General features: G+C 53.2%; 1 protein-coding gene across 3 annotated transcripts; it reads left to right on the top strand.

Annotated features, from left to right (window-relative positions):
• Positions 1 to 4880: 4880 nt before the first annotated feature.
• KCNA2 (potassium voltage-gated channel subfamily A member 2) lies at positions 4881 to 14703 on the top strand. Of its 3 annotated transcripts, none has more exons than XM_030291952.4 (3): positions 4881 to 5160; positions 5924 to 6311; positions 6956 to 14703. In XM_030291952.4, the coding sequence occupies exon 3, from the start codon at positions 7165 to 7167 to the stop codon at positions 8662 to 8664; it is 1500 nt and encodes a 499-aa protein (XP_030147812.2). In that variant the 5' UTR covers positions 4881 to 5160; positions 5924 to 6311; positions 6956 to 7164; the 3' UTR covers positions 8665 to 14703. The 3 variants fall into 3 exon arrangements, with proteins under 3 accessions (XP_030147812.2, XP_030147810.2, XP_072774762.1); XM_030291950.4 differs by having other exon boundaries at positions 6953 to 14703; XM_072918661.1 differs by lacking the exon at positions 4881 to 5160 and adding an exon at positions 5234 to 5395 and having other exon boundaries at positions 6953 to 14703.
• Positions 14704 to 15690: the final 987 nt, after the last annotated feature.

Raw genomic sequence — 15690 nt, 5'->3', positions numbered from 1 at the left:
TGGCACCATCCACAATTTGGCCAAGTGGGGCTCACAGCTTGGCACAGCTCATGGTTTGGCACAGCTCAGAATCTGGCACAGGCCAGGTTGGGCATGACCCAGGATTTTAACTAAAAGGGTTTGATTTAGATTTGATACAAGGAAGAAATTCCTCCCTGTGAGGGTGGGGAGAGCCTGGCACAGGGTGCCCAGAGCAGCTGTGGCTGCTCCAAGCCTGGCAGTGCCCAAGGCCAGGCTGGACAGGACTTGGAGCACAGTGGAAGGTGTCCCTGCCATGGCAGGGTGGAAGTGGATGGGCTTTAAGGTCCCATCCAACCCAAACCACTCTGTGATTCCATGATTTGGCACAGCTCCCCATCTGGCATGGCCTGTAGGAGCCCAGGACCTTGGCCAGCTCTGTGGCCATCCCACTCAGGGCCATCTCGTGTCTGATGCTGCCCCAGTGCAGCCATGCCCACAGTGCCACCCTGCCCAGGCCCTGGGGAAGGCACTGCCAGCCTGAGCCCTTGGCTTCTCCTCCCTGCAGCAGCTCTGCGTGGGAGGAAGAGAAGAGGAAATCATCCTCTCAAAGCACTTTTCCTGCCTTGTTTGCAGACCTGCAGCTCCCTGGGGAGGGATGAAAGTTTGGGGTGATGGGAACATCTCATCCCACTCCACGGCTCAGATCTGACCTTCAGCAGCTCTTGGCCCCCTCCCAGCACCACCAGACACTTGGGCTGAGACTCACAGGCTCTAAAAACAATGTCTGCAGGGCTGCTCATCCCATCTGTGCTGTGAGGGAGGTGTTTCCACCCTGGCCATCACCTGCATGGGGAACCAGTCCCAGGGCTGAGGGCTGGAGGAATGTGTCCCACCAGCACAGTGCAGAGGGGACCCTGAGGTCACCAGGCAAAAGAAACCTGTCTGCAGATGCTGCTCATCTCCAGCTGAGGTTTTGGCCATTTCCAGCAGTTCCATCTCCCCTGCAGGTTTCTTCCATTTCCCCTCATTCTTCTTTTCCCTACTCTTAACAACCAGAAGGTTTCAACTTTTGGCCCCATTTCTCCATTCCTCAATGAGGAAAAAACCCTGGAGTGAGACACAAGTCCCTCTCATCTGGAGGAAAGGGGAGAAACGCCCTGGAGAATTACAGAGGGATGTGTTTAATGTTATCTTTGCAGAGAGGGGGTTTTTGCTGTTTTTCTAGGGACTGGGAGAGCCACAGAGGACCCCGGAGGATCTCCCAGGGACCAAGAGATCTCTTCAGAAACCAGGGGATTCTCCCAGATCCAGGAGACTTCCCTGGGGTCCAGGAGCTTCTCCCAGGGACAAGGAGCCCTGCCCAGCATCTCTTTTTGCTCTGCTCCTCCTTTCCCACATCACTCCAGGCAAAGCCCGACCCTTTCCCCATCTCCAGGCTCGGGGAAGCCTCTCTGACCCATCTCGCCAGGGTAATTTGGGATTCACCAGCAGCACCTGCCATGGCAGGGCAGAGCTGCCTCTGTGGCTCCGTGTCACCGTGTTCCTGTGACATTTTTAGGTGTCTCCTGGCATCCCCTCCTCTTGCCACCACCCACGGAGGGGGGTGAGGAGGTGCTGAGGGTCCAGGAGCTCCATCCCCTGACGTCAGCAGCGGGTGGGAGGTCGGATGCTTTCCCTGGAGAGTGAATCACAGTCCTGGGAACTCACTCACAGCTTTCACAGCTCCTAAAATGACACAAGGCCCAGTTATGTCAACACCTTCAGCTGAAAACCCGTGGCTCAGATGGAGATGGGGCTCAGTGCTCCGCCCTGCCCGACCCCTGGGCTGGGCAGTGCTTGGTCCAGCTTGGATCCCCTTCCCAGAATGGCTGTGGGCATTTGCTCCAGCCCTCAGAGCCCCTCTGGCTTGGCAGGAGGTGGGACAGGGTCCCCAGGAGGGACACCACAGAGACACCACCATTGTCTGAGGCTGCGCAGGAGGTGTGAAGGTGGTGCCACAGGCTCTGTCCTCTTTGGAGGGCTTGTCCCACCCCTTCCCTGGCTTGGCATATGCAGGTTTCCACTCTGTGTGCCCTGAGCAGGGGGCTGGGCATTCCAGTGACCCTGGGACTTGAATTCAGCTGTTCTGGATGAGGCCAGGCCTGGGGATAACCCTGCCCTGTGGCTTTCATCCCTCTCCCACAGCACTGCTTCTTGGAGCATCTCCCAGACCCACTGTCAGCAAGATAAAGGGGGAAAAGTGGTGGAAAGCACATTTTTTATATTTTGTTATTTTTTGCTATTTGTGTGGCAAACCCACAAAGGTTTGGAACAGCCCCTGGGGGCATCCCTGGGCATAAAGGAAGCAAGGAGAGATCACCCTGGGCACAGGATCTCCTGGTTCCTGGAACATCCTCCCACCAAGCGCTCTTCCCAGCACCACACACACAGACGGGCTACGAATTCCAGTTTGGGTGTCTATAAAACCCATTGAGACGAGAGAAATAATTCAGGAGGAAATTATTATTTAATAATAACACTGAGGAAAGGCGTCATCTTGTTAAATCCTTGTGAAACAGCCAAGTGGGTGCAGAGCTCAGCTCTTCTGGTTCTCCGAGAGGCTGGGATGCGTCTGGAGCTGTCAGCGCGGCTGAGGGAGGCGGCTGCAGACACACAGACGATAAGAATAGCTCACAATTAGGGTAGTAAATCAGGAGAGAGCGTCACTCAATTCACAGAAATTCCCCTGATTTGCTGGAGACGGGAGTTTGGCTCTTTGCACGGCGCTGGTGCTGTTTGGATGACAAATCCCCCCAGTTCTGCAGAACCTTCACACGGCGGCAGCAGGAGGAGCACGTTGGAAATTCAGCTCCACTTGAATTGTTCCATGCCCAGCCTCAGTTTCTACATATTGCATAAGGATCAGCCTTGGGCAAATCATTTTCTGCATTCAACCCGCCCTGCCATGGCAGATCTGCCTCCAGAAAAGGCTAAAATGGTGCAGCTGACATTAAAAACCCCCGGCCAGGGTTGCCTCCTGCCCAGCTGGATGGGAAGGAAACCCACAGTGAAAGGGCTGGTTGTGAAGGATTCCCAGTTTTCCTGTAGGGTCAGACATTAATTTTCAATATTGGGATCTGGCTGGGGCTTGGAAAAATGCAACTTTTGTTTCAAGGTGAAGAGGGGTGTTGGGAGGAGCAACATCCCCCAGTGCTGCACCTGCTGTCTGTGCCAGCCCCTGCTCCAGGCACCTCAGGGAGCCAAAATACTGTGATTTATCCCTACCATGTCCCCACATCCCCCTGGTGACTGAGCACCAGGGATTTTCTCAGGTGTTCAGGGTGTTCCAGGCCCTGCATCCCACCTCAGGGTGTCCCTGGCGAGATCGATGTTGGCTCTGGTAACTGTGCAAATCTGCTGTGTATGGGAACAGAAATATTTCCCATTGCCTCCTCCAGCACTTGTTCCTTGGGTGCCAGGAGCCTTGTGGAACTTGTTGCTTCCTTGGTGCTCCTTGTGGGGCCGTGGGGGGATGGCAGAGTGATCCCAACCTCGTGCCTGAAGGCAGGGGTTGATCCATAGGTCTTATATGTTGGTAGGAGCTTGGCCATCTCCTTCCTTTGGGATGGGAGAAGTCTCCTCATGAAGGGACCTCAGTAAAAGCAAAGTGATATAAAATCATTGCTTTTCACATCCTCACTCCAGCCAAGGGCAGCTCCTGCAAGTCCAGTCCTGCCCCATCTCCTTCCCAGAGCTGCAGGGTGTTTCTCCAGCCCCCAGGTCTCCCCGAGCAGATCCAGGCTGTTACCAGGACCATGGGATGGATTGGAGCCGCATGGCAGAGCAGCACCGTGTATCCAGGGATTTGATTATTTCCCAGTGGTTGAAATCTAGGTCTCCTGCTTGGGAGGAGAGCTGCGGGGGGAGAGGGGGGGGAAGACGCTCATATTAATCTTATGAATATTCATGGAGAAGCTGAGCTTCCTTCGGAGGTTGACTCCGGGGTGCGAGTTTGGGGGGCTGTAGGTGAGAGGTGCCGGCAGGCGGGAGCAGAGCGGCTGCTTGTGCATTCTCCGCATGCCTGACTGCAGAGCCGAGTGTAAGTTGGTGCCTTTTTCTCTCCCCCCCAGCCCATCCCTGCATCTTTCCCCCTCTTCCCGCTGCTCTCCTGCTTAAACACAGCCTGGCCAGGAGCGGTGCAAAGCGAGGGAGTCGTGCTTTAGTCGCAAACACGACCCCAAATCGTGTGACTGCCGCCTGCAGTGCTCAGTGCGGGCGGAGAACAAACTGAGGGGCTTTGGGCAAATCTTCACCTCCTCCGTCCCCCCCTCAGCCCCCAAATTTGCATGAATTAACCCTGGGGATGCTTGAGGGGGCGCGGAGGTTGTTTGGCAGGACAAGCAGCGATGGGGAGAAAGTAGGAGAAACTGAGTGTTGGGATGGGTGATGTCAATGAGACGATGCCGTAAAACCCCTCTGCCAAGCGCCGAGCATCAGCGCTTGCATTCGGAGTCGGAGGAAGAAGCCCATGCCGAATAAAAATCAACATGTTAAATGAAAACAAACTAAATTTCTGTGCTGCTAAACAAATCTGGGGTGTTTGGGGAAGGGAGAAAGGGGAGGAGAGAGTTTATGGGCAGGAGGAAAACGGCGTGTTTATTAAAATAAATAAATAAAACATCGAAGGTTGGTTGATCTTTGGTGAGATGGAGGTTTGTGGCTGCCAGATCTTTCCTGCAGCAGCAGGAAGATGTTGTTTGTGGTGTTCTGGCGTGATGCTCAGAGGAGCCAGGGAAGGTCAAATCCAGCTGAACTCCTTGGTGAGTTGCTGGGGAACGAGTGATGGGGAGAAAATGCAGGAAAAGGATAAAAAGTGGGACAAACACGACCTCCTCTCCTCTGGGCCTGGCAGAAAAGGGTTAAGAGAAGCGGTTGAATGCTGCAAGCCTCGTCAGGGTTGTACTATTTTTTCTAGTGCATAAGGAGAAGGGAGAGGAGGGTTGCACGGAAAAGGGAAATTTCCAAGAAAAGAGGGATCTGCGGCAATATCTACACCTCGGGGGATGAAGAGAGGAACCAACAGGCATAAATGGCCTGGAGATGGCTGAAATCTTTGCCGAGGAGATTGGGACCGCGGGGTTATTTTCCACCTGCCTCCCCTGCCCGGTTCTGTAATCCTGGCTCAAAGTAGACAAGTCGAGTTGGAGCTGAAGAAGGGAGGTTAGAGGGGTTTTTATTTCATTTGGGAGGGGAAAAAAAAAAAAAAAAAGGCAGAAGAATGAGAGGTTGGTTGGTCCTCTCCGGGCTGAGCATCTCCATGGTGCGAGGCAATGCAGGGTGATCCAGAGGAGCGCTCGCCGGGAGCAGGGATGCTGAGGACCCGGCACCCACCGGGGACATGAGCCTCAACATCCCCACCAGGAATTTCACCCAACGGAGTCGAATTCCCACGGGGGTGGGTCGGCCGGGGGGTTGGCTCTCGGGAGGATGAGGAGGGTGGATGAAGGCGGCGTGGGTCCCGCCACTGGGGCCCCGGAGCCATCAGCGGGGGGCTGGTGGCCTTGGCGGGGGGACAACCAGGGACCGGTGGGGGGTTCGCTCCGGTGGATGAAACCGGAGCCTCCTGAGCCACGGGGGAACGCGGCGCCATGGCCGTGGGTGCCGTGCCCGGTGGGTGTCACCGAGTCCCGGTGCTGGCGGGGCTGGGAACCTTCGGTGGCTCTGCGGAGCCTCGGCTGCCGGGGGGGCTGCGTCGTTCCCCCCGGGCTCGGCGGGCAGGGCTGAGCCGAGCTCGGGGACGCGGGGCTCGCTCTGGTTTTTTCCGCCCCGGCGCTGCCGCTCTCGCCCTCCTCGCTCGTGTTGCAGTGCGGGGCGGGCGGGCGGATCGCGGCCGGGAACGCGGGTGCCCGGGGGAGCCGCGGCTTTGCGGATGCTCCCGGTGAGCCCCCACAGCTTGCTGCTACCTTCTCGGTGTTTTTTCCAGGCGATGCCACACCTCCCGAGGACACTGGGGACATCGGGTTTTGCTGAGCTTAGCAGCTTTTCACCGTCTTACCGAAGGCATCACACAGACGCTCATCTGCCCTGAAGTGCAGATCTGCAACAGCTCCCGGGAAGACTCTGTCTCTCTGTCTCTCTGTCTCTCTTTCTCTCTCTCTCCAGTCCAAACCATTACAAGACCTGACTTCCACCATCTGGGAATCTAACCCCTCTTATGCCCCTTCTCCTTTTTCTACGATGACTCACCATTATTTTTAACTTTGAAGAGAGAGGAAATTATGGGGATCTTGGAAGCCTGTATTTCTCTCTAGGATTTCCCCAGGGTCAGATAATCGGTGTTACTAAGAGACACTAAGATTTGGCTTCTCCAGGTAATGTGATTTGTTTTCTGTGTGCCATGGTGGTTTGCAGAGGATGACAGGAGCCGGGACACCAGCGCTCGAGGAGGGGGACTGCGGTGGTCCGCGGGGCAGCTGGAACCGCCGGCTCCACATTCCGGCAGCCGCAGAGCTTGGCTGCAGGCAGGGAGGGCAGCATGTCACCAGGGAAAGAGGTTTGGGAAGGTGTTAAACTTAAAAGCCGAGCTGGAGCTTTCCTGGAGGGTAGATTGCCTGAGATCGCACGGTTAAATGTTAATTAACCCTTAGCTGCATGCCTAGAAATGAGTCGAGCCCGGCACCCCGCGGGGTCCTCTCGCCACTTCAGGGCTGGATGGGGTTATTTTTCTTCCTTCCTTTCTCTTCCCTTTCCCCTCTTTATTTTTTTTAACTGGAGTTTTTATTTTTAACCAAAAAAATATGCCCAGGTTTACCAATGCCAGTTTTCCCATATTGGTTTTGAACAGGTGACGGTTCCTCAGGTGTTTTCTCTGTTCCACCTATTGGGTTTAGATGGGAGTTGTTGAACTCTGTCCCAGAGATGGCAAATTAACCCCTCCAGGAAGGGGATATACGTGCTAGAGAAGGGATCTGCTCTCCTCCCACCAACTTTATTCCATCTCTCTCTTTCTCAGCAGGGGCGATTTTCTTTCTTCTTCTTCTTCTTCTTTTTTTTTTTTTTTTTTTTTTTTTCCCTCTGTTTTTATTTCATCCCTTCGCCTTTTCATGAGACTCTTCCAAACCTACGAACCTGTCCTTCTGCAGGATAGTAGCCCTGCCCTGAACCCGACCCCACCACCGGGCGCTGGGAAGAGTTTAGCATAAGGATTTCTTTTAAAGCCCAATAATGACAGTTGCTACTGGAGATCCTGCAGATGAAGCTGCAGCTCTTCCCGGTCACCCGCAGGACACGTACAACCCTGAGACCGACCATGAGTGCTGTGAGAGGGTGGTCATTAACATCTCGGGGCTGCGCTTCGAGACGCAGCTCAAGACACTTGCCCAGTTTCCAGAGACCTTGCTAGGGGATCCCAAAAAGAGGATGAGATATTTCGACCCTCTGAGGAACGAGTATTTCTTTGACCGGAACAGACCCAGCTTCGATGCGATTTTGTACTATTACCAGTCCGGGGGGAGGTTGCGGCGGCCGGTTAATGTGCCCTTAGACATCTTCTCCGAAGAGATCCGCTTCTATGAACTGGGGGAAGAGGCCATGGAGATGTTTCGGGAGGATGAAGGCTACATCAAGGAAGAGGAGAGGCCGCTGCCTGAGAACGAGTTTCAGAGACAAGTGTGGTTGCTCTTTGAGTACCCCGAGAGCTCAGGCCCTGCCAGGATTATAGCTATTGTCTCTGTCATGGTGATTTTAATCTCCATCGTCAGCTTTTGCCTGGAAACATTGCCCATTTTTCGGGATGAGAACGAAGACGTGCACGGTAGCGGGCTGAGCCATCCCCCCTACTCCAACAGCAGCATGGGGTACCAGCAGTCCACTTCTTTCACAGACCCCTTCTTCATCGTGGAGACACTTTGCATCATCTGGTTCTCCTTCGAGTTCTTGGTGAGGTTTTTCGCCTGCCCCAGCAAGGCTGGATTTTTTACCAACATCATGAACATTATAGACATTGTGGCCATCATTCCCTATTTCATCACCTTAGGGACGGAGCTGGCCGAGAAGCCAGAGGATGGTCAGCAGGGCCAGCAAGCCATGTCCTTGGCCATCCTTCGAGTCATCCGCTTGGTGCGGGTCTTCAGGATCTTCAAGCTCTCCCGGCACTCCAAGGGGCTGCAGATCCTGGGGCAGACTCTCAAGGCCAGCATGCGGGAGCTGGGCCTCTTGATATTTTTCCTCTTCATCGGCGTCATCCTCTTCTCCAGCGCCGTCTACTTCGCCGAGGCCGACGAGAGCGAGTCCCAGTTCCCGAGCATCCCCGATGCCTTCTGGTGGGCCGTGGTTTCCATGACGACTGTTGGCTACGGAGACATGGTCCCCACGACCATCGGGGGGAAAATTGTGGGTTCCTTGTGTGCCATCGCTGGCGTATTAACGATTGCCTTACCAGTGCCCGTCATAGTGTCTAACTTCAATTACTTCTACCACCGGGAGACCGAGGGAGAGGAGCAGGCTCAATATTTGCAAGTAACCAGCTGCCCAAAGATCCCCTCTTCCCCTGACCTAAAGAAAAGCAGAAGTGCCTCTACTATTAGTAAGTCTGATTATATGGAGATCCAGGAAGGTGTAAACAATAGCAATGAGGATTTCAGGGAGGAGAACTTGAAGACAGCCAATTGCACCCTAGCTAACACAAACTATGTGAATATCACCAAAATGCTAACCGATGTCTAGTCGCTAAAATCTAGTCCCGTATTTAAAGCTGAAGTGGAACAATTGCAGATATTGAGTGCTGCTCTGCATTGTAGTTAATACAGTATTTTCTACGGTGTATATTTGGTTCTGCATGGGAAGCAATAGCTGTGTAAGTGACTTTTAACCTTTGATTTCTGCACCGAATAAGCATCCGTGCAAAAAAACCCAACAAATCCAAAACCATTTTGTTGCACTTCTCCCACCCCAGGCTTGTGGGTTTCCAAAGGTACGGAGAGGACGGGCACTTGGAGCAGCGGGATGGGCATGGAAGGGGCAGGTCCGGGCCACCCCGGGGTGTCACGAATGCTGGTCCCTGTCCTGGGGGACAGGCAGCTCCCAGGCACAGGGAACAGCGGGGAAAGGTCAGGCAGGACTTGCTGGAGGGTGGCTGCAGTTGTGGGGCCGGGTTGCTGGAGGGTTTGAGGTTCCTGCCCCGGCAAAGCCGAGAGCGAACGCGGCGCCCGGCTCGTGTTTCATAACTGAAAATGCTGCATGCTGCAATAGTTTCAGCCACTGCAGTGTGCCAGTGTGAGGCCCAGGGGAGGGATAATTAGTGTGACGGCACATTATTTATTAAGTCTTAAATTTTCTATGCGAGGCATCGGGAGGGACGAGTAAATAAATCAAGAGCTTGGAATTTATTTATTTATTTAGATGACACTTCCATCATCGATATTTCCAGGATCACCAAAGACACCTCCACTGACACATTGAAAATGAGTTGGAAAAAGCATTTTTTTTATATCTATATATAAAACTGGAGCAACTATGCTGTGGCCTATAATATATTTATACTGCAGTGAAATTTAACCAGTAATACAGTACAGCTGCATGGATATTTGTTGCATGAATCTGAATATTTAATACACACACAAATATATATTTTCTTAGTAGACTATACAGTATTCATGTTTATAGTGTTTATAGATTCTCCGGTGGCTTAAAGGAGATTCATGGGAATTAAAAAATCTCCATTATGGTTAAAAACCGGATGAGGAAGGCGTGTGCTGACAACAGTTGGATTGATAACAGTGCCTGAGAGATAACAAGGCAAAGCCTGAGTGTCCGAGCATCCAGACACAAGAGCTGACAAATGCAAGCCAGGGAAGGTGAGCTGAAAGTTAAACACCTGTGCTCATTATGGGGCGAGTAATTAGTCATTAATCGTGGTGTCAGGAGCAGAAACCACGGTGGATCGGAGAGGGCACGAGGAGCAGGTGGAATAGCAGGTTCCAGCTCTCCTGACTTGTTTGTTCAGCAGTTTTCAGCCGTTCACGTAGAATTCCTGTGTGTGTGTGTGTGTATAGATATTTAGAGAGCGACTACAGGGCCGAATCCTCAGCAAACAGAGCGCTTGGGGTGTCGAGGACTTCCCAGCTCAGGGCTGCTCAGATGCTGGGACATGGGCTGGAGCAGGATGGACTGCCCCTGGGGCCCATGGAGTCACCAGGGCAAGGTGTGTTTTGGGCTTGAAAGCTCCTTTTCAACCCCTCAGGGCTGGGGTTTATTCCTTTATGTGGAAGCAGGCAGGTGCTGAGGTGGCCTGGATCCAAGCTGGCAACTCTGAGCCTTTGTTTTGCCTTCTGTCAGGATGTTTAAGAGCAGTGGGTCAAGGTGCAGAGAGCCTGAGGTTCTCTCTCTTCTTCATCCCCAGTGTTATTTGGGGTTGGGCGAGAGCTGTTGGTCCATGGGGAATCTCACCTGCTTTCCCCACCCCTGTGTGGGTTTACTTGTGTTTTCCCTATTGCTGACAATCCTCAGGGAGAGGTGCCCTGTTCCTCTTCCAGGTCAGGGGAGACGGAGGAAAATCTCTGCCAAGGTCATGGTTGAGCAAAGCCTCCCTGGGCTGTGGAACAGGGTTCAGTCGGGGTGAATTCAGGCTGAACTGGGGCGTGATCAGCCCTGAAACATTGCATGAAGGGTGAGCACGAGGAGCTTGGGGAGGGCTCAGCCAGACCCTTCCTGCCTCAGAGAGGAAACCCCTGCTCCTGCCACTAATCCAACTGGTGCTAAAGTATCTACAGCAATGGTTCCAAACGCCACTCCAGAGCAGGATCCATCTTGTGCTGATGGGGCTCCACTTGGCTGGGTGGAATCACTCCTCAGTTTTATTTGATTGATTGATGATTGATGATTGATTGATTGATTGATTGATTGAGGCCTGGCTATAATTAATTCCAGCTGTCTGTGGTTTGTGCATGGCAGTCCCTGGTTCTGTGTGGGGCAGAGGATCAGCAGTGTCCCTGTGCTGGGGTTCAGGGATCCCAACCTGTCCTTAATTGGATTTTGTTGTACTGGGGATCCTGCACTCCCATTTTGCTGAGGTAGCCTGGGAATGGGAGACCTGAAGCCCCTTCACGCACGCACACAAAAAAGCCAACACAACCAAAAGCAATAAATGCTGAGTTCTGAAGCTCATCCTGTTGGGTGGGGCAGGGCTGGCAAAAGTCACCGGCTCGGGCACGATTCCCAGGGCGGTCGGCCAGTTTCCATGGATCCGGCTCGTGGTGGCCCTGAGGGGACATGGGCTCACCCAGGGGAGCTGCCTGATGTGCTGGGACCTCTGGGTGCCACCAGGTGATCCCATTCCTGGTCAGGGTCGAGGTGCTTTGCTGCTGGTTTTGCTGCAGGTTCTCTGGAGGATGCTGGCACTCGGTGAGACTCTGAGAAGTGTCGGTTGTTGAACACCCACCGTGGGCTTGGGGTGGATTGGAGCAGCGTTGGCCAAAGCTTTGGGGGTGTGTTGGGCGTGTTTGGGTGTGGTTGTGGTGGTTTGGTGAGGAGGAAGGTGAGGTTCTCCTTTGGGGAGGTGGGGTTTTGGGCATGGTGCTCCTGTGGGGTTCCAGGGCCGGGCAGGAGAGGAGAGTGGACCCGGGAGCAGGATCCAAACACCCAAACCCAATCTCCAAGCTGGGGGGTCCTTGGGAATCTCCACAGCCACACAGCAGGGATGAATGTGGATGAAGGCAAGAGGCCACGCTGCTGCTGGCACTGACGTGAGGTGATGACTGTGCCCATGGCAGGGGCCAGCACAGCCAGTCCCTTCCTCAGGACAGATCCAGCACCTCCTGCCCTGCCCCTGGCAGATGTTTCTGGGGAAAACGAGCCCTGGTGGGCTGCCCTTGTGTGGGGCACGAGGAAAACGCCCAGGGTCGGTGCTCAGGTGTTTGGCTCAGGGAGGGAAGGGTCAGTGAGGGCCGTGGCTGGGAGGGATCCGTGGCTGCACAGAGCAGAGGGGTCCAGACTTCTGCCTCGCACGGAGAAATGGTTCCCCTACAGCTTTTAATGGGATTTGTGCCTGCAGGTCGGAGCTCTAGTGCTATTTCTAGCTTTGCTTCTGACTCACTGATGTGATCTTGAACCAGTTTTTCAGGAGGAGACTGTGATTTTTTTTTTTTTTTTAAGTTTTTTTTCTTAAGGAATGTAGTTTGAGAGAGTCTGGGCCTGTTTCTGTGGAGATGCTGAGCATCCCAATCTCCTCCTGACTCTGAAAGGTGCAAAAATGAGCTGCAAAGTGGCTCAGACTGAGGATGCTAAATTAGGGACTGGGAAAGAGGAGGGTCCCATAGCTGTCTTAGAGTCCATCAGGCCCCTAAATAGAGGCAGTCTGGTTCCTTTCCTCCTCCTGAGGAGCCATTTCCCTCCCTCCAGGCCTAGAATGGAAAACTGGAGCTCTCTGGTCTGTGGAGGTGCTCCTGGCTTGGCACCCGGAGGAGGCAGCACCTCTATTTTAGTTTTAGCCACTGTGCCACGGTTTTGGAGAGATGGAAAGCTGTGATTGCAGAGAGGGTTGTCTTCTAACACCCAACCTCGTGCCCAAGCCTGCAGGCTGCCCATCAGCCCTTTCAAATCTTCCAGAATATCTGCTGGGGGCAGTGGGGTGAGGCTCATGTGCCAGCTGGATGCTACCAAGTGATTAGGAAAAAATGATCTCTCTGGAGCACGATGTTTTATTGGGAAAATTAATCTCTGCAGTGACTGTGTCAAAGTCCTACAGATTTGAATGCTGAGCTATAAGAAGAAAAGGATCTCTAGATTGGCGTTGTGAGAGTGTGGCACGTGGGTGTATAAATATGGGCATATTTGTGCATAAATACACAGAAGGAGAGAAAAAGACAGAGGAGGAGGAGGTATTTCAGGAAGGACCTTGCTTTGTTATTAGATAATTCCTGGGTCAGCCCTTGGAAGTGCTGCCAAAGCCTTGTAGCTTTTCCAGAGCTTGCAATACACTTGGGGATGGATCCAAGGGAAGGAGATCTGGATCTCTCTGTGGGGGTGGAAGCATCCTGAGGGGCTGGTGGCATTCAGCTCCTCTGCACACAGCAGCTTTGCAGTGCCTCTGTTCCCAGCCTGCACCAGTCACAACCATGTCTGTGACTGTGCTGGGAAAGCCAAGCAGGGCTGAAGGGATTTGGTTGAGATGCAGGTGCTGTGCTGCACCGAGTGGGCTTTGGGGTTATTCTTTGTAATGTTGGGGTTTAAGTCTCTTAAACTATGGCAACTTTTGGCCCCAGCGTGGTGGCTCCTATTCTGGGGTCAGGGTGGTGTTATCACAGAGCCCTGGAATGGTTTGGGTTGTAGGGACCTTAAAGCTCACCTTGTTCTGCCCCCTGCCATGGACAGGGACACTTTCCACTAGACCAGGTTGCTCCAAGCAGTGTCCAGCTTGGCCTTGACACCTTTTTTCGAGATCTTTACCATGGGATCTTATCCCAAGGTCTAAGTCCTTGGGGATGGTGATCCATGGTAGTTATCTGTGGTGGGTCCCTCATGGGAACTGGTCACTCTGCTGCAGGGGTGAAGTGAGCTGAGGAAAGAAGGAGTCAGCCCCAAACCATTTTGTTTGGCACCAAATGAAGTCTGTGGCTGTTTCCTCAGCCCCCTGGCAGCATTTGACTTTCTCCATGTGACACATCCTTTGGTCCCTCCTGTTGAGGACCAGCTGCTGCCCCTGCCAGGAGCCCCATGGGGGACAAGGGTTGCCCCCAAGCTCCAGCCACTGCCTTTCCCCAGCCCTGCCAGCACCCCTGGCCTCGGTGTCCCCGTGATGTTTCTGCATTTGGCCTCCCAAAATTCACCCCCCTGCTCAGAAAGGGGTGCTCTGATCCTGCTGCATCCCATCAGGGGGAGAGGGCCCAGCCCAGGGGTGAAGCAGCCCTGGGAGCACAGCACTGATTTACACCCGGGGACAGAATCCCCCAGCCCAGTAATGCATGACGAGAGATAAATCCCTAATTCATATTTTCCCTCCAGAGAGGGGTTGGTTTGGTTTGTAGGAGCTGCTGGACATCGTGTAACCACACCAGGTCCGTGCACATGGACACACCACATCCTCTCCCCAGCCCTGCCTGCCTGTCCTGAGCTTGGGGTTGTTCTTCTGGGCTTTGGTTTTGTGATTATTATTATTTTTATTTTTTTTCTGCTGCCTATAAGATGTAATTAGCCATTTGCACTTGCTCCCTCACTGTTTGAGACTGTGCTCTTGTCCTCCAATGTCATCCCCGGAGTGCAAGGGGAAAAATGGGTATTGGATCAACCCTGCATGTGGTGCCTAATTTGAGCAAATCAATAGGAAGAGGAAATCCAAGAAGGACTCATCCGAAGGATGCTGGAGCTGAACCTTTTGTTTCCATGGTTACGGGAGAAATGGGACCAGGAATGGAGCGAGGCCTATAAACTGTTAAAGGAGGACTCGTGGGAATTTCAAATCATTTAACCATACATTTGCTAGACACAACTTTAGACACCAGCTGGATCTGAATTGCACAGTGTTTATAGAAATTCCTGCTTTATTGGCAGCCAGGGGTGCCAGGGGGGTGTGGGAAGGGGCTGGGGGCCCCCGAGTCAATAAGGCTGCCCGTTGTATATAGGTATACAGAGCTGTGTACATACATGTCCAAATGAGCATTTGCTGTCTGGTTTATCATCAGTGTATATAATTTATTCTTCACAGAGTATCACGATTTTTGTAAATATCGGCACTAATTAAGAGAAAATAAATATGTATATTATTGAGGAGTTATTTTGATATCGGTTCTGTGGAGGGTGGGAGAGGAAAAGGACAAGTAATTATGTTTTTGATATGTTTTTCTCTACAAGTAAACCACTCTGTGAGAAGAGAAAAAAGCAGCCTGAACCAGGGGAAATCAGTTTCTGCTCCACCATCAGCCAGGCCTCAAGGGCAGAGTCCCGAAAACCCCTGGGAGGAGGAGCTGATGGGTCTCAGTGATGTGTACAGCATTCCTGTGGGATTTGCTCCAAAAAAGTTCCAGCAGTGACACCAGCAAAGGGGAAGGGGCTGGAACCTGGGTCAAGGTCACGTTCCCATGGCGCCCCGCCCCTCCAGCTTGGATATTGGCCACATCCATGCAGGTAACAGGGATTGGGTGGTGCTGGTGCTGCTCCTGGAGAACTTGTGAGCAGCCAGTGGATGGTTTTGGAAAGCAAGTGATCCCTCTTGGAAGAGGGAGAAGCAAACAGGCAGGGATGGTGCTGGTAGCTCATCACCTGTGGGGTTGTATCCATGGAGATGTCTCCTGGTAGGATCCCTGGAAGGGAATGGGGATGGGATCCCTGGGATGGTGCCAGCTGTCCTTGCAGAGGAGTGGTTGGTTTGTCCATCCCCAGGGAACACCTGCAGCAATATTTTCTCTTGCTGGGGCAGCAAAGGGCAGGGAAGGTGCTCAGGGCACTTGGTTCTTGTGGTTTGGGGTTTGCCTGTTTTCTCGGTGGCTTTCACAGGAAATGTGCCTGCTTTGGGCTTCCCTTCTCAGGGGCAGAACCCACTCTGTGCACAAAGGATGGAGGTGACACACAAGGAGAGCAAAGAGATTCTCCTTCTGCCATGATGGGGTGGCCCTGCTTGGCTCTGGGACGTGGCACCATTTGGTAACCCAAGGGTTAGAGCCAAACCTCCTCAGCCACCCCATACTGCTCCTACTGCTCATGGAGGAGCCCCTGGTGTGGGCCCAGAGTCAAGCCTTGGGTTCAAGTGTCCCTGTGTCA

The sequence above is a fragment of the Taeniopygia guttata genome, chromosome 26 (genome assembly GCF_048771995.1).
Source record: "Taeniopygia guttata chromosome 26, bTaeGut7.mat, whole genome shotgun sequence".
Classification (NCBI taxonomy): Eukaryota; Metazoa; Chordata; class Aves; order Passeriformes; family Estrildidae; genus Taeniopygia; species Taeniopygia guttata.
This window is presented reverse-complemented; position numbering and strand designations above follow the sequence as displayed.

Coding starts and splice junctions, on each gene's coding strand:
- KCNA2 (XM_030291952.4), top strand. CDS start 7,165: ATGACAGTTGCTACTGGAGATCCTGCAGATGAAGCTGCAGCTCTTCCC.